Below are 18,520 nucleotides of genomic sequence, written 5' to 3' on the forward strand. Positions count from 1 at the left end.
AGCAGCGCCTGTCATGACAGGTAACTGAGTGGCAAAGGGGCTTCAGACCTCATCCCTCTGGCCACTGAGGAACCCACAACTCTGGCCCCCTGCCCCACCTTCCCACGCCAGTGGAGCCCACAAACCTTAGAAAGTCAAATGACCACTACCAGCAGTGGCAGAGCCTGCAACCCTGGGGATTCCAGACAAGAGGGAAGAGCCCACCATCCCAACGCACCAGGTCGTAAGACACCAGCAACAGTGGCGGCAGCGAAGCACCAATGACCCCAAGGCCCAAAAAGCAATAAGGAGGTCACAAGGCCACACCTCTGACAGAGGCAGTGGAGTGTGGAAAGTGCAAACTCGCATATAATAGAGGCAGTTCAGGTAAGAGGAACCAAAGACTTGTGCTATTAATATATCACCACCTACCGGAAATCAAGAGGCCTCTATTTTTTGACCAGTTGAATTGTCAGAATCAAGCAGAAAGGTGTTCAGTACTTCAAATATGTTGGCAAGGGGAACAACTCACCAAGCATCATGAAGCACCAGAGTAACATGTATCCTCCCCACACACACAAAAAAATTACACTCCCCCAGAACCCAAACTTAAAGCTACAAATACTGCAATCTAACTGATTAAGATAATGCAAAATAGCTGTCATAAAGAAACTCAGTAAGCTAAAAGGAAACTCAGGCAGTTCAACCTCAGAAATGAAATTACTAAACAGAGAGAATACTCTATAAAACAAACAGTATCTGGGATGACTAGGTATAAGATAGGCTCAAGGATGTATTGTACAACATGAGGAATACAGTCAATATTCTGTAGTAACTAAATGGAAAATAAAAATTGTATAAAAATAATAATAATAAAAAAGAAAAGCAAAACTCCCACATAAAACAACACCCAATGACTTGCTGTCTCCAGAAGACTCACCTCAGTTCCAAGGACAAACATAGACTACATGTGAAGGAAAAGAATATGATACTCCAAGAAAACTGCTGCCAAAAGAAAGCGGGTACAGCCCTACCCTTATCAGACAAAACAGACTTCAAACCAAGAAGGCAGTAAAGGACAAAAATGGATAGCAAATAATGATAAATATTTATCATTTATTACTGATAAATAATATTCATCAAGAAGACACATTTATATGCACCTAATATAGAAACACCAAAATATATTAAAAAGTATCAGATCTAAAGAGAGAAATTGACTAACACAGTAAGAGACTTTTTAATACCCCATTTACATCAATGGATAGACCATCCAGACAGAGAGGAAAGCAACCTTAAATGAAACCTAAGATCAGAATTTGATAAATTTATATAGAACATTCCATCCAAATGCATTAGAATACACATTCTTCTCAAGTATACATGGAACTTTCTCAAGGATGCACCATATGTTGAGACAGAAAACAATGCTCAATAAGTAAATAAAAATAAATAAAAGAAGACTGAAATCATATTGTTATCTTTTCTAATCACAGTGGTATGGAACTGGAAATCAACTATAAGAAAGCTGAAAAAAATCACAAATATGTGGCTAATGAATAATATGCTACTGAAACACTGGTTTAATGAAGAAATCAAAAGAGAAACAAAAAATTACCTGAAGACAAACAAAAATATGACATTTCAAAATCTATGGGATGCTGCAAAAACAGTACTAAGAGGGAAGTTAGAGAAATACAGGCCTACTTCCAGAAACAAAATCTGAAATAAACAACTTAACCTTACACATAAAGGAACCAGAAAAAGAACAGGGAGTTCCCTGGTGGTCCAACGGTCAGGACTCCGTGCTTTCACTGCCAGGGCCCCACGTTGGATGCCTAGTCAGGGAACTAAGATCCCACAAATCACGGGGCACAGCCAAAAATAATCTAAGAACAAACCCCAAAGTCAGTAGAAGGAAAGAAATAAATAATAAAGATCAGAGTGGAAATAAATGAAAGTGATAGTGAATTCGCTTAGTCATGTCCAACTCTTTGCGACCCCATGGACTATAGCCTACCAGGCTTCTCCGTCCATGGATTCTCCAAGCAAGAATACTGGAGTGGGCTACCATTTCCTTCTCCAGGGGATCTTCCTGACCCAGGGAGCGAACCCAGGTCTTCCAATTGGAGGCAGACGCTTTAAGCTCTGAGCCACCAATGGATGAGACTAAAATGACAACAGAAAAGACCAGTGGAACTAAAAGCTGGTTCTTAAAAAGATAAACACAACAGACAAATCTTTAGCTAGACTGAGAGAGAAGGCTCTGATAAATACAATCAGAAACAAAAAGAAAATAACAAAGGGCACCAGAGGAATACAAAGGATTATAAGAATATTTTAAAAACCAGCTATATACCAACAAACAGGACAACCTAGAAGAAATGTACAAATTCTTGGACTAGTACAACCTTCCAAGACTGAATCATGAAGAGATTTGAATTGATTGTTAGTACAGTCTGAAGCAGTAATCAAAAAGCCTCTAAAAAACAAATGGCCAGGACCAGGCAGTGTCACAAATAAATTCTACCAAACATCTATAGATTTAATACCTATCGTTTTCAAACTATACTGAACAATTCAAGAGGAGGGAATACTTTCTAACTCATTTTACAAGACCAACATCACCCAGATGCCAAAATCAGATAAAGACCACACAAAGTAAGAAATAGGTTGGTATCTCTGATGTACAAAGATGCAAAAATCCTCAACCAAATACCAGCAAACCAAATGCAACAATACATAAAAGGATCATATACCGTGATCAAGTGGGATTTGTCCATGGGATGCAAGGATGGTTCAACATCTGCAAATCAATCAATGTGATACATACATTAACAAAATGAAGGATAAAAATATGATCATCTCAACAGGTGCAGAAAAAGCAGCTGACAAGACCAATCATCCATTTATAATAAAAACTCTCCACAAAGTGGATATAGAAGGAATATACCTCAACATAATAAAGGTTATATATGACAAGTCCCTAGCTAACATCATTATCAAAGGTGAAAAGCTGAAACATAACATAGAACTCCTAGCCACAGAAATTAGGCAAAAAAGAGGGAAAAAAGCCATCCAATTTAGAAAGGAATAAGTTTGCAGGTGACATGATTTTATATCTAGAAAACCCTAAAGAATCCACCAAAAAACTATTAGTAGTAATAAATGAATTTAGTGAAGTTGCAGGGTACAAAACCAATAAAAACCTGTTGCATTCTATATACTAATGAGCTAGCAGACAGGGGAATTGAGAAAACAATCCCATTTACAATCACCTTAAGAAGAAAAAAAAAATTATAACTACTTAGGTCAGCAAACAGTTACCAAACTCTCAATTACTTAATGACTGATTATAGATCAGTTAATCTCTTTTCTAATGCCTAGAATTTAGTCATTTCACATTACAGAGCACCACCATAAAAGGGCAACAAGTTAAGAGAAGAGTTAAAGTCCCTTTCATCTTTTTTTTTTTTGGTGGTGGTGGTGGGGAGGCTCCAGAGCACATAATCAAGGTCATTAAGGCAGAAATATTAAATTAATAACTAATATTAGAATTTTTAATTTATAATAACTGATATACTTATATAACCTATAAAGTTTAGCTCCAAAAATTAACTATTAATAATAATCATTTGTTAAATAACATGGAAAAACAGCCTCCTACAATATTAGTATTTTCTCTCAAATACTGAAAATGAAGGAGGGCAAGGAAAGGAACACCTGGAGCACACCATGACTACTTCATTCTTCTGCCTTTTAGAGGGTACTTACCTCTCTAAGGGAGCTTTTACAATACTAACCTTGCAGAGCCTCTCAAGTCTTTAAATTCTATATTGAGAAGAGGCAAGAAGTTGCTTTTACAGAAGGGACAGGCTGTATTCAAATTTGAATCATCTGCCGTCCATCCAGCCATAATTTCTTCATCATAAACTAAAGCTGCACAAACTCTGCACTGTGAACAACTTGACATCAAAACCTAAGAGCATAAAAACACACATACTGAAAACCACTGCAGTGAATAGTGGTCTTAATAGTCTTGGTACTCTTAATAGTCCATCCTCTCGAGACAAACATAGAATTGTATTTATTCTGTGGATCACATTTGAAATTAATAACAGAACAATTACTTTATAGGTAAAACTACTAGCTTATTGCCTTGTTTACATAAGACACCAGAAAATTTAACAAAATGACTTATTTTATTATTCTGTCCAGAAAGGTATCATAGAATTCTGTTAAAATGCCACTCTGAAATAAAAATATGTTTACTGCCACTTTATTATTATGGGCTGAATATAGAACTTTTACCTCCATTGCACAATTCTGATAGATGCTGGACATGCTGGTGTTTGGAGAAGAACCATGATCTGACTTTTCAAATTCCTGCCCTTTCATGCCTCTTAGAAATGGAAGTTCACCTAGAGAGAAGTAAACATCATAATACATTATGTATGAAAATGTCCTTATTCTTTGGAAATGCATATTTAGGGGGAAATACCATGAAGTCTACAATTTATTTTCAAAAGGTTTAGTATCAAAATGTACTTATGTACATTTAACAATAGTTAATTAAATCTAGGTGGAGAATATATGATTGTTCACTATATGATTCTTTGAACTTTTTAAAGTATTGGAAATTTTTCATAATAAAAAGTTGGAGAAAATGAATAAAATTACAATTTAAAAAATAACACAGAACTAGGAGATTTCAGTAATATAGCAAAGAAATTCTAAATTCTAGTAAATAACTGATTCGCCTGGAAAGCTGGTCAAAAATATATATTCTTAAAGTCCCATTCCACAGATTAAGTCTCAAAAGTTTTAGCCTAGGGCTTGGATATTTGTATATACTTATAAACAAATACCCCAGGTGATTTTGAGATACACTAAAGTATGAGAACTAATGATACAATCCACAAATATACATAAATAAAAAACTCAGTGGATTTCCCAGGCAAGAATGCTGGGGTGGGTTGCCATTTCCTTTTCCAAGGGATCTTCCCAACCCAGGAATTGAACCCACATCTCCAGCACTGCAGGCAGATTCTTTACCACTCAGCCACCAGGGAAGCCACAGTCTGATTCCACACAGTACTTTAAGACCTTATAAAATAACAGTGGTTAATATGGTGTGGCTATACACAAATCTACCCGATCATCTCGACAAATGGGGCTTACTGTGTGTGTGTGGTACAGGGATAAGAATTATGGGCATATAAATCAGGAGAGAGGACAATCCTCCCCATTACCTGGTGAGTAATGCAGTTTTCCTATATCTCCACTGCTGCTACTACTGCCGAGGCTTGTGTTGCTCTGGGTAAGTTCACTGGGGACCAACCCTGAGATACTCGTATTAGGTGATATATTCTCTCCCAAAATATGGTCTTCAAGGCCAGCTGGGAAACTGTAATCTCTATTTGTTTCCTCCTTTAATTGGAAAAAATAAAATACCACATATATACATAAGATCTTCTCCAATGAGAATATATTCACTCTATCCTTTTCAGAATTAAATTCATCTATAATTCTAAAATCATCATCACCATATGTTCTGAAACCTTGACCTCTTTCTATTATTTGGAATTTCTCTTCCATACTCTTAAGACATTCAAGCAATGACCTATGCTTTAAGATCATGCTGTGACCCTAGTATAATTAGGACTGTGGGGTTTATCCCAATATTCAAACTATAAAATGAAAGAACTCTAGGAGCTCACTGCGTCCAATGTAATCAGAGACCCCAGTACAAACAGAGGAGGGGCTTAAGAGTCAAGAGAGCCAGACTGTGATCTTGGTTCCCCATTACATACTGTGATCCTACAGAAATGATCCTACAGAAATGACTTAACTTCCTTTTTAATTATGTTATCTGAAAAATGTGGATAATATGAGTACATTAAGATCAGATAATTGTGAGAATTTTTGCTAGCAATATGATTATTCTGAAAACAACCATCATTATTAGAGGAGTAAAACATGAACAAAGTTCTGAACACTGTAATTGTTGATTACAGCGACTGTAATGCTTTAAGTGATTGCTGATGCTTTAAGATAGTAAACATTTCACTAAGCAGTTTCCTTTTTAATTTATGCTTTAAAGAAGACTTATATGCCTTCCTTATTATAAAACTATTTCTGGGTATACATCCAGAAAAAACAGAAACAGTAATTCAAAAAGAGACAGGCACCACAATGCTCACAGCAGCACTATATAAAATAGCCAAGACATGGAAGCAACCCAAGTGCTTATCAACAGATGACAGGATCACGCAGATGTGATAAACACACACACACACACACACACACACACACACACACACACACACACAATGGAATGTTACTCAGCCATTTAAAAAAAATAAATAAAAAATTGCCATCTGCAGCAACATGGAAGGACTTAGTATTACGGCTAGTGAAATAAGTAAGAGAAAGACCAACACTGTATGATGTCATTCATATGTGGCATCTATAAAGTAACACTAATGAATGTGTATGAAACCAGAAACAGACTCACAGAGATAGAAAACAGACTTGCGGTTACCAAGGAGTAAGGGGAGAGGGGCAAATCAGGGTGATGGATGTAACAGATACAAGCTACTTTTCGTAAAACAGATAAGCAACAAGAATTTACTGTCTAAGAGACAGTACGCGGTTTAAAAAAACTAAGGAAATTAACATGTGACACAGTATTAACTAAAGTACAGATTTTGTTCAAATTTCACAAAATGTTATGCTAGTGTCTATTGTTTTCACACCTTAGTCAAAATTCCACATTGTACTTAGTTGCACTGACAGCTTCAGCTACATGCAACAAATTCTGGTAAACTCTCTTTTATTTTTTATTATGTTACAAATATTTTCTAATTTTCCTTGTTATAGCTTCTTTGATACACCCATCATTTAAAAGTGGACATTTAATTTCCAATTACATAGGTTTTTAAAGTATCTTTGAGATTTCTCATTTTGATACTAATATTCTCATTTAAATGCTTTTTTCTCTGCAATCACTCTGTATTTTTTCAGTCTTTTAACTTTAATGAGGATTTCAACGGCCAAGTCAAAGATCTCTCTGTGTAAATGTCACACTGCACTTGAAAATATGTAAGGTATTTTCAAATACCTTTTGATATTGATTTCTAACATAATTCCATAATGGTAAGAGAACAAATGGTAAGAGAATAGCAAGGAGAGATAAGAAAGCCTTCCTCCGTGATCAATGCAAAGGAATAGAGGAAAACAACAGAACAGGAAAGACTAGAGAGCTCTTCAAGAAAAGTAGAGATACCAAGGGAACATTTCATACAAAGATGGGCTCAATAAAGGACAGAAATGGTATGGGCCTAACAGAAGCAGAAGATATTACAAAGAGGTGGGAAGAATACACAGAAAAACTGTACAAAAAAGATCTTCATGACCCAGAGAATCACGATGGTGTGATCACTGACCTAGAGCCAGACATCCTGGAATGTGAAGTCAAGTGGGCCTTAGGAAGCATCACTACAAACAAAGCTAGTGGAGGTGATGGAATTCCAGTTGAGCTATTCCAAATTCTGAAAGATGATGCTGTGAAAGTGCTGACCTCAATATGTCAGGAAATTTGGAAAACTCAGCAGTGGCCACAGGACTGGAAAAGGTCCGTTTTCATTCCAATCCCAAAGAAAGGCAATGCCAAAGAATGCTCAAACTACCACACAATTGTACTCGTCTCACACGCTAGTAAAGTAATGCTCAAAACTCTCCAAGCCAAACTTCAGAAATACGTGAACCATGAACTTCCAGATGTTCAAGTTGGTTTTATAAAAGGCAGAAGAACCAGAGACCAAATTGCCAACATCTGCTGGATCATGGAAAAAACAAGAGAGTTCCAGAAAAGCATCTATTTCTGCCTTATTGACTATGCCAAAGCCTTTGACTGTGTGGATCACAATAAACTGTGGAAAATTCTCAAAGAGATGGGCATAATAGACCACCTGACCTGCCTCTTGAGAAACCTGTATGCACGTCAGGAAGCAACAGTTAGAACTGGACATGGAACAACAGACTGGTTTCAAATAGGAAAAGGAGTATGTCAAGGCTGTATATTGTCACCCTGCTTATTTAACTTATATGCAGAGTACATCATGAGAAATGCTGGGCTGGAGGAAGCACAAGCTGGAATCAAGATTGCTGGGAGAAATATCAATAACCTCAGATATGCAGATGATACCACCCTTATGGCAGAAAGTGAAGAAGAACTAAAATCCTCTTGATGAAAGTGAAAGTGGAGAGTGGAAAAGTTGGCTTAAAGCTCAACATTCAGAAAATGAAGATCATGGCATCCAGTCCCATCACTTCATGGCAACAATGGAAACAATGGAAACAGTGGCTGACTTTACTTTTCTGGGCCCCAAAATCACTGCAGATGGTGATTGCAGCCATGAAATTAAAAGATGCTTACTCCTTGGAAGGAAAGTTATGACCAACCTAGACAGCATATTGAAAAGCAGAGACATTACTTTGCCAATAAAGGTCCATCTAGTCAAGGCTATGGTTTTTCCAGTGGTCATGTATGGATGTGAGAGTTGGACTGTGAAGAAAGCTGAGCGCCAAAGAATTGATGCTTTTGAACTGTGGTGTTGGAGAACACTCTTGAGAGTCCCTTGGACTGCAAGGAGATCCAACCAGTCCATCCTAAAGGAGATCAGTCCTGGGTGTTCATTGGAAGGACTGATGTTGAAGCTGAAACTCCAATACTTTGGCCACTTGATGTGAAAAGCTGACTCATTTGAAAAGACCCTGATGCTGGGAATGACTGAGGGCCAGGGGAGAAGGGGCAACAGAGGATGAGATGGTTGGATGGCATCACCAACTCAACGGACATGGGTTTGGGTGAACTCTGGGAGTTGGTGATGGACAGGGAGGCCTGGCGTGCTGCAGTTCATGGGGTTGCAAAGAGTCAGACACGACTGCGCAACTGAACTGAACTCCTTCGAAGGAAAGTTATGACCAACCTAGACAGCATATTAAAAAGCAGAGATTACTTTGTCAACAAAGGTCCATCTAGCCAAGGCTATGGTTTTTCCAGTGGTCACGTATGGATGTGAGAGTTGGACTATAAAGAAGGCTGAGCGCCGAAGAAGTGATGCTTTTGAACTGTGGTGTTGGAGAAGACTCTTGAGAGTCCCTGAAAGGAGATCCAACGAGTCCATCCTAAAGGAGATCAGTCCTGGGTGTTCACTGGAAGGACTGATGTTGAGGATGAAACTCCAATACTTTGACTACCTGATGTGAAGAGCTGACTCATTTGAAAAGACCCTGATTCTGGGAAAACCTGAAGGCAGGAGGAGAAGGGGACGACAGAGTATGAGATGGCTGGATGGTATCATCGACTCAATGGACATGGGTTTGGGTGCGGTCCAGGAACTGGGGATGGACAGGGAGGCCTGGCATGCTGAGGTTCATGGGGTCACAAAGAGTCGGACACGACTAAGCGACTGAACTCAAAGAGAACAGACTCTGTATGACTTCAATAACATTAGACCATGAAATGTTTGCACCTTGTTTTATGTTGCTAGATATGTTCCAGGGTCTTCTGGTTTACAGTCTATGGAAATTTGAACAGAATTTGTATCCTGTTGTGTGAAAACTGTAGAAATCTTAATTATCTCATTTGGTTCATAGTGCTTTTCAGGTCTACTCTTCCCTTCTACTTTTCTATTCATTCTATTAATTTTTGAAAGTTTGATACTGAAACTCCATATAAAAATCTTAATTTATCTACCTAAAAATAATTGTATTATACAGTGGAACTATATATAACTATATATAACTTTTATAATTTTCCAAGTCTCCTGTAAATGTGTTATGATACCTTCACTATAAAAAAATGTAATAGTCTACAATGTATGCAAAAATTGAAAGAGACACGTGTACCCCAATGTTCATCACAGCACTGTTTATAATAGCCAGGACATGGAAGCAACCTAGATGTCCATTAGCAGATGAATGGGTAAGAAAGCTGTGGTACATATACACAATGGAGTATTACTCAGCCATTAAAAAGAATACTTTGGAATCAGTTCTAATGAGGGGGATGAAACTGGAGCCTATTATACAGAGTGAAGTAAGCCAGAAAGAAAAACACCAATACAGTATACTAACACATATATATGGAATTTAGAAAGATGATAATGATAACCCTGTATGCGAGACAGCAAAAGAGACACAGATGTATACAACAGTCTTTTGGACTTTGTGGGAGAGGGCGAGGGTGGGATGATTTGGGAGAATGGCATTGAAACATGTATAGTATCATATGTGAAATGAATCGCCAGTACAGGCTTGATGCATGATACAGGATGCTTGGGGCTGGTGCACTAGGATGACCCAGACGGATGGTACGGGGAGGGAGGAGGGAGGGGGGTTCAGGTTGGGGAACACATGTACACCCATGTGGATTCATGTTGATGTACGGCAAAACCAATACAATATTGTAAAGTAATTAGCCTCCAATTAAAATAAATACATTGATATTAAAGAAAAAAAGAAAAACAACAAAAAGAATTTACTATCTATAACAGAATTATATCCAATATCTTGCAATAACCTATAACAGAATATAATGTGTACTATGCTGTACACTTAAAACTAATACAGTATTATAAAATCAACTAATACAGTATTGTAAAATCAACTTAACTTCAACAAAAAGTTAGCAGCTTTACTTATGCAGTATGAAATCTATAAATTGAGTTGTAGAGTGACTTATGTATCTTAAAGAAATAAGAGAGGTTAAAGTTATTTAAAAAGTGAAGTGACATATGTAGAACAGACTGGTGGACACAGTAGGGGAAGGAGAGGGTAGGACAAATTGAGAAAGTAGCACTGACATATATACACTCTCACGTGTAAAGTGTAACTAGCCGGAAGCTGCTAAATGACATAGGGAGCTGGCCTGGAACTCTGTGACAACCCAGAGGTGTGGCGGAGAGCTGGGGGAGGCTCAAGATGGAAGGGAGATATATATATAATGTATAAATATGTAAAATTTATATATAAATATATAACATACATATTTTATATAAATTATATAATTATATATATAACTTATATATAGTATATGTAACTAAATATATATCCCATTCATCTTGACCCTCCCCCCACTCCTGTCCACACTTCTAGGTTGTCCTAAATTGCCAGGCTGGGATCCCTGTGTCATCTAGCAGCTTCTTGCTAGCTATATATATACATACACATATATATTTGAAGTGAAAGTCACTCAGTCATGTCCAACTCTTTGCAACCCCATGGACTGCATGTAGTCCAGGGAATTCTCCAGGCCAGAAGACTGGAGTGGGTAGCCTTTCCCTTCTTCAGGAGATCTTCCCAACCCAGGGATCGAACCCAGGTCTTCTGCATTGCAGGCGGTTGTCTACCAGCTGAGCCATAAAGGAAGCCCAAGAATACTGGAGTAGGTAGCCTATCCCTCCTCCAGTGGATCTTCCCAACCCAGGAATCGAACTGGGCTCTCCTGCATTGCAGGCAGATTCTTTGCCAATTGAGTTATCAGGGAAGCCCAAATATATATATAAAAAAACACAATGACTCACAATGATGCACACAAGAGACCACCACAACATTATAAAGCAATTATCCTCCATTTGAAAAAAGTGAAGTGATATGCAAATACAACATGGCATTATTATTAGATCAAACATTAATCATTAATTCTTTCAACTAAATAGACAATGTGTTAGTTTAGACTGAGCTGTGGAATTATAAATTAGTCCTGATATTCTATTTCTTCATGATTAAATTCCTTACATGTATACTTAAGTCATTTCAAGAAAGAAGTGGGATATGCATGTTTTAAGATATTAAAAAACAAAATTACCAGAAAAATCTAAATAGTTAATTCATATATTAAAAAAATACTCTAAACATTGCAACATCAGGCAGATGACACACATACAACACTCTCACCTCGTCATCCGAGTAGTTGTAGGCAGACGCTACAGCCACCCACATCTTACTGGCTACTGTTGCTGCTTGTTTCATACCAGATTTTAGCACATCCATCTTGGGTCCTGAGAGGATATTGTCCAGCTTTAGCCCTGACAAAGAATTTACCACAGAACCCAATGAGCCGTGTGGTGAAGAACGGACCAGTGCTGATAAAGAAGTTGAACGTTCCTTAGGACTTCTGGAGGGAGTCTGTTGCTTGAGATGCCCCGTAGAAGTTTTAGACCTGGACACTGCAGGGGAGCCCTTTTCACTTCCAGGACTCTCCTGTGCTGGTGGACCATGATCTAAAGGTAGGCTTGATCTCCTCTCTAAAGAGTGAATAAATGTACTGGTAGCACCAGACTCTCTGCTTCCCTCTCCATGGAGTTCCATACTAGGAGACTTGCTACCTAAGGGACTCTTTAGATTCATATAGCTTTCAATTTCATCAGCCAGATTACGTGCAATAACTGGAGAAAACAGCTTCTCTTCTGAATCAGTTTTTTCTCCTATACATTCAGTGGCTAAAAGAGACAAAGGATCTAGTCCAGTTTCAACATCTTCCCTCTCAACAGCTTTAGCAACACCATACAAGCTATTTCTCTTATTTGCTAGATCTCTGGAACCTGCTTTCGAGTCTCTGGACTGATTACTATCATTTTGTAGACTGTCACATGTGTCCTTTGTCATAGCAGCTTTAGCTACATTTTCATCAACCCCAGGTTCGATCAACTCTTGGCTCTCCTCAAGCATCTCTAACACCGACAGTCGGTGCTCCGAATCCCAAGTGCTTTCAGACGCGCGAGTCCTAGTGTCAGAGGGATGGCAGCTAATACTCCCAAAGCTGTGGGCTCTTGCATTATGGAGTGGAGAAGCCTTAGGACTTGTCAGTGCTGTGAGAATCTTGGCGTCTGCTCCCATCATGATAGCTACTTCACTTGAATTCAAATCCAAACTGCTCTTCTTAAGTAACATTCCTGCTCGACTTTCAGAACTAAAACTACAGCTTCTCTCTGGAAAATGCTTTTGTCTTTTTTCTCCTCTGTCACCATTCTTCTTGAGATTAATAACTTCACCAAAGACAGCATCTTCAACTGGATCTTGACTAGAAAATAATACACTTGATGTACTACCTAAAAAGAGAAAGTACAATTTTAAAAATACATCTATTTTCTGATATAACTTTTATTAAAAAAATGGTTTTTTCTGATTTTTGAAAGTGAGACATAGAGTAAAAGATTCAGAAGGGTTAGATGGTATACAGAAAAAGTCCCAAAACACTGCTTAACCCTGTGTCTTAAGAACATTTTAATGTCTAGTATGTCTTGTATCCTCTATGCATATACATACACATTTTAAGAAAAGATCATGCAATATATACTGTAGAAACCTGTATTGTTCACTGACAGATATGATACCTATTAATAAATATAATCTATAAACATGTTTTATATTTTAAGAGTCTTACATTCAACTTAAGAAATACATTGTGTTAAATAGCAGACCTAAAAAGAAACAGCAGAGCTGTATGCAGGTCAAGAATCAACTGTTAGAATCAGACATGGAACAAAGGAATGGTTCAAAGTTGGGAAAGGTCACCCTGCTTATTTAACTTACATGCAAAGTACATCATGCGAAATGCCAGGATGGATGAATCACAAGCTGGAATCAAGACTGCCAGGAGAAATACCAACAACTTTAGGTATGCAGATGATACCACTTGAATGGCAGAAAGTGAAGAGGAACTAAAGCGCCTCTTAATGAGGATGAAAGAGGAGAGTGAAAAAGCTGGCTTAAAACTCAACATTCAAAAACAAAGATCACGGCATCTGGTCCCATCATTTCATGGCAAATAGATGGAGAAACAATGGAAATAGTGACAGACTTTATTTTCTTGGGCTCCAAAATCACTGCGGATGGTGACTGCAGCCACAAAATTAAAAAACGTCTGCTCTTTGGAAGAAAAGCTATGACAAACCTAGACAGCATATTAAAAAGCAGAGACATCACTTTGCCAACAAAGATCCATATAGTCAAAGCCATATAATCAAAGCAAACTATTTCCAGTAGTCATGTACAGATATGAGAGATGAACCATAAGGAAGGCTGAATGCCAAGGAATTGATGCTTTCTAATTGTGGTGCTGGAGAATTTTCTTGAGAATCCCTTGGATAGCAAAGAGATCAAACCAAGAATCCCTTGGATAGCAAAGAAATCTACCCTGAATATTCATTGGAAGGACTGAGGCTGAAGCTGAAGCTCCAATACTTTGGCTACCTGATGAGAAGAGCTGACTGACTGGAAAAGATCCTGATGCTGGGAGAGACTGAGGGCAGGAGAAGGAAGGGGTGATAGAGGGTGAGATGATTAGATGGCATCACCGACTCAATGGACTTGAGTCTGAGTAAATTCCAGGAGACAGTGAAGGACAGGGAAGCCTGGCACACCACAGTCCATGGGGTCACAGAGTTAGACACGATTTAGCAGCTAAACAGACAGAAAAAGAAATAATCTCTTCTATCTAATTCAATAATACCTTCTATCTAATTCAACAAGTATTTACCAGAAATCTACTTTGCACAAAGCAAATTCATAGTCATAGATTATGTATTTGCTATAGCCAAAGTCTTACTTCTCCAAAGTACTGAATAAAAAGATCTAGAATGGAGTGCTTAGAATCAGCAAATGATAAGAAGCCTAATAAAATCTGAATAGCCAAATTTTTTTCTGTTAAGTTTATTCCTTCAACAAGTATCTGAATACCTACTAGCACCCACTACATGAAGTGCTAATACAATGGAGAATAAAACAGACATAATCTCAGCCTTCACAGAGATCAATCATGTTTTATCAAGTGTCTATAGGAACCTCCCCCAGCTTTTAGGAGATGCAGGCAGTCATTAACTCCTTGCTACCATGCAATTTTTTCCACGCCAAAACCAAAAACTATCTCTAGCTGCATCACTGCGTGCATGCTGAGTCGCTTCAGTCATGTGCGACCCTATGAACTGTAGCCCCGCCAGGCTCTTCTGTTCATGGGATTCTCTAGGCAGCATGCCCTCCTCCAGGGGATCTTCCCCACCCAGGGATCAAACCAGGGTCTCCTGCATTGCACATGGATTCTTTACCACTGACTCACTGGGATTAGCAGAACTTAAGTCTAAGCATTCATATTTAGGATTCTCATTGGTTTTTTAAAAACCTTAGAGTTTGGGGCAAAAGTTGTTTTTGATAAAGTCTTTTTTTTTCATCTTTCAAATTGATTTAAAGATTCTTTTTAATATTCCAAATTGGTATCTAATAATCATAATCAACCAACTAAAGAGGACTAATAATAAGCATTTAGAGATATTTTTTAAAGCTTTTAGGGGAATTAAATCAGCCTGTTTTGTAACTCTGAAGTTTGTACCTACTTCAAAAAACTTTTACCAATATTTTAGAAAAGATATTTGCAAATTTACTGGTTCTTATTTCTAGGAGTTTAGAGGCACATTTTGTTCAATTTTAAATTGATTTTGACTTAAAATATGTTAAAATATGTTTGACATATTTAAAATAAATTAAAATGTTTGACATACTGGCAAAAGCCTCATTCCATTTCCTCCTTTCTTAATAGAGTAACTCTTTTTCTACATCAAAATGTAACATGGAAATAAGATCAATAAAAAGAGAAAAAAAACACACCAGTCCCCGAACTATGTCCATTTCAATATTCTGAGAAGATTCTAAACATTTGATGATGAAAACTCTGCCCTCCTTTTTCTTTTTAATCTGCTATCAATACGCTGGGAAAATAGGATTAAGGATATATCAGTTACTTTTTCAAAAACACATTTAGCTCCACCTCTTGAACAAAAGCCCTCACCCCCTGCAAAATAAAGGAAATTGGTATCACAATAAAAAAAAAAACAAAAAAACTTTAGGAATGAGAAGTATTTCCACGTTAAAAAGCTAAGCAAATTAACTTCTATGAAGTCACAAACAGATATACTTACAGATAAGACAATTGACTTAGGGAAGTGAACTGTAGCTACTATGCTGCTGCTGCTGCTGCTAAGTCACTTTAGTCGTGTCCAACTCTGTGCGATCTCATAGACGGCAGCCTACCAGGCTCCCCGTCCCTGGGATTCTCCAGGCAAGAACACTGGAGTGGCCTGCCATTTCCTTCTCCAATGCATGAAAGTGAAAAGTGAAAGTGAAGTCGCTCAGTCATGTCCGACTCCTAGCGACCCATGGACTGCAGTCTACCAGGCTCCTCCGTCCATGGGATTTTCCAGGCAAGAATACTGGAGGGGGGTGCCAAGCGCAAATAACACAGGCCAATCTCATTGTCTTTTAAAATCATACACTTAAATGTTTGTCTTACGGGTATTTGGGAGGGCCACAACATAATTGAAAGTAGTAAATTTATGGGAATTACATGCCATAGAGTTACTTATTACAAATACTGATCCCCTGGAGAACGGAGTGGCAACCAACTCCAATACTCTTGCCTGGAGAACTCCAGGGACAGAGGAGCCTGGTGGGCTACAGTCCATGTGATTGCAAAGAGTTGGACACAACTAAGCAACTAACACTGTGACTGTATGACTTAATCATAAATAAGAAGTCGCTCAGGGTACCTATAATAATTGGACAAAAATTAAAGACCCGCTGGTATTTTTGTGTAGAATCTAAGTGATATGAATCTTTTTCTTCTGTATCCTTTCAGGTATAGGAATTACCCTGCTACACACAAGCCCTTTGGAATCTGACCACATAATTGCCTCTGTGTTCAGGATAAGTATGAGGCCTATCCTACAGTTCGTCTCTCATTATCAACCATAAGAAAGGAGGACAGAACTCAGAACAGGCACAACAGTAAGAAAAGTATTCCAGGACTTCCCCGGTAGTCCAGGGTTAAGAATTCACCTGCCAAAGCAGGAGAACAGATTTGATATCTGGTCTGAGAAGATCCCACATACTGCAGAGCAACCAAATTCATGCATCACTACTGAACCCGTGTTTGAAAGCCTATGAGTCCTACAGAAGACTCTGCAACAAGAGAAGCTGCTACAAGAAGATGCCCACACATCACAAGTGGAGAGCAGCTTTGGCTCACCACAACTGGAGAAAGGCTGCACACAGCAATGAAGACCCAGTGCAGCCATAAATGAAGAAAAATTTAAAAAATTACACAATACATGAATGCAGTCTTATTTTTTAAAAAAAGGTTTCCAAATAACATCTAAACACATTTAATACTCTTCCTTTTAAAAATGAAGTATTTTTAAATAACTATTTTAATTTCTTCTTTAGCCCATTTATAGGATTCAGCTTATTACTTTTGACCCTTGAGCATGTTCATTACAATTAAGCTAGCAATTTATAATGTCACTAAAGACACACATGGACCTACAGAAGTATGTTTTAAACACTTAATAACAAAAGTGCTGGACTTCCCTGGTGGTTCAGTGGTTAAGAATCTGCCTTGCAATGCAGGAGACATGGGTTCGATACCTGGTCCGGGAAGATCCCACATGCCGAGGGGCAACTAAGTCCAGGTACTGCAACTACTGAGCCCACACTTTAGAGCCCAGGAGGTGCAACTACTGAGCCCATGTGCTGCAACCACTGAGGCCCGCATCCTAGAGCCTGCTCTTAGCAGCAAGAGAAGCTGCAACAATAAGAAGCCTGCGTACAACCAGAGAGTAGTGTCCAGCTCGCCACAACTAGAGAAAGTCTGCATGTAGCAACAAAGACCCAGTGCAGCAAAAAGATAATAAATTAATTAAAAGAAAATTACTTAATAACTTAAATGCAAACACTTACCAGTGCTACTTTTTCTGCCGTTGATATCAAATATACCAGATGGAACTTTCACAATACTGCTGCCCCACGCAGGAGGTTCAGCGGGACTCTGGGACTCTGCACTAGGTTGAGAATGTTTGGCCACAACAGCAGAGACATTGCACACCTCTGGGAAAAAATATTTGGACATTATCATTCCTATTTTCACCAGTACTGAACAGAAACAGTACTTTAAAATATATCTTATGGACATTTTTTTCTATGTGGAGATGAATACATGATTATTTTATTACTGATTTATTCTGATTTATTTTATGCCATAAATGTTGCCAGTATTGACTGAAATAAATGCTTTATTTTAGCATTCATAATTCTAACTTGAGCATTCCTGAGTGAATCAATTAAGACTGGCCTTTCGTCACATTCCTCATCACTTCTCAAGTAGGAGAGGGGCTTGCTTCTGTATAATTCTGGAGCATAAAATAAGTGACACCATTAAAGAAAGGGAACTTTTGTGTAAGAGGACAAGAAGAACATCGTGTTATCATAAAGCCAAATAGTCCTCCATATTTTCTTAAAGTGATTACTAGAAAACATTTCTATCTCAGTGAGTACCCTAAAAGAAGAAAAACTACAGACTATATTGGAACTTACAAATGAAAAATGTCAACTTAGATAACTGAAGGACTTCTAGTGAAAGAGCATTTTAAAATAAAAGGTACACTGGAATACAAGTTTGATGACTCAAAGTTTAGTCCTGGTTCTG

At 38.0% G+C, this 18,520-nt stretch overlaps 1 protein-coding gene across 2 annotated transcripts in view; it reads right to left on the bottom strand.

Moving 5' to 3' along the window:
* Window positions 1–18,520, bottom strand: part of DENND4C (DENN domain containing 4C) — a 117,852-nt gene that overhangs the window by 20,705 nt on the left and 78,627 nt on the right. For both annotated transcript variants that reach the window (XM_027549161.1, XM_027549160.1), the window contains 5 exons: window positions 17,776–17,922; window positions 11,944–13,097; window positions 5,232–5,409; window positions 4,291–4,400; window positions 3,783–3,958 (listed from right to left, as the gene is read on the bottom strand). In XM_027549161.1, the coding sequence (XP_027404962.1) occupies window positions 3,783–3,958; window positions 4,291–4,400; window positions 5,232–5,409; window positions 11,944–13,097; window positions 17,776–17,922 (1,765 nt within the window). The remainder of the gene's footprint in view (window positions 1–3,782; window positions 3,959–4,290; window positions 4,401–5,231; window positions 5,410–11,943; window positions 13,098–17,775; window positions 17,923–18,520) is intronic.

The sequence above is a fragment of the Bos indicus x Bos taurus genome, chromosome 8, assembly GCF_003369695.1.
Source record: "Bos indicus x Bos taurus breed Angus x Brahman F1 hybrid chromosome 8, Bos_hybrid_MaternalHap_v2.0, whole genome shotgun sequence".
Taxonomy (NCBI): domain Eukaryota; kingdom Metazoa; phylum Chordata; class Mammalia; order Artiodactyla; family Bovidae; genus Bos; species Bos indicus x Bos taurus.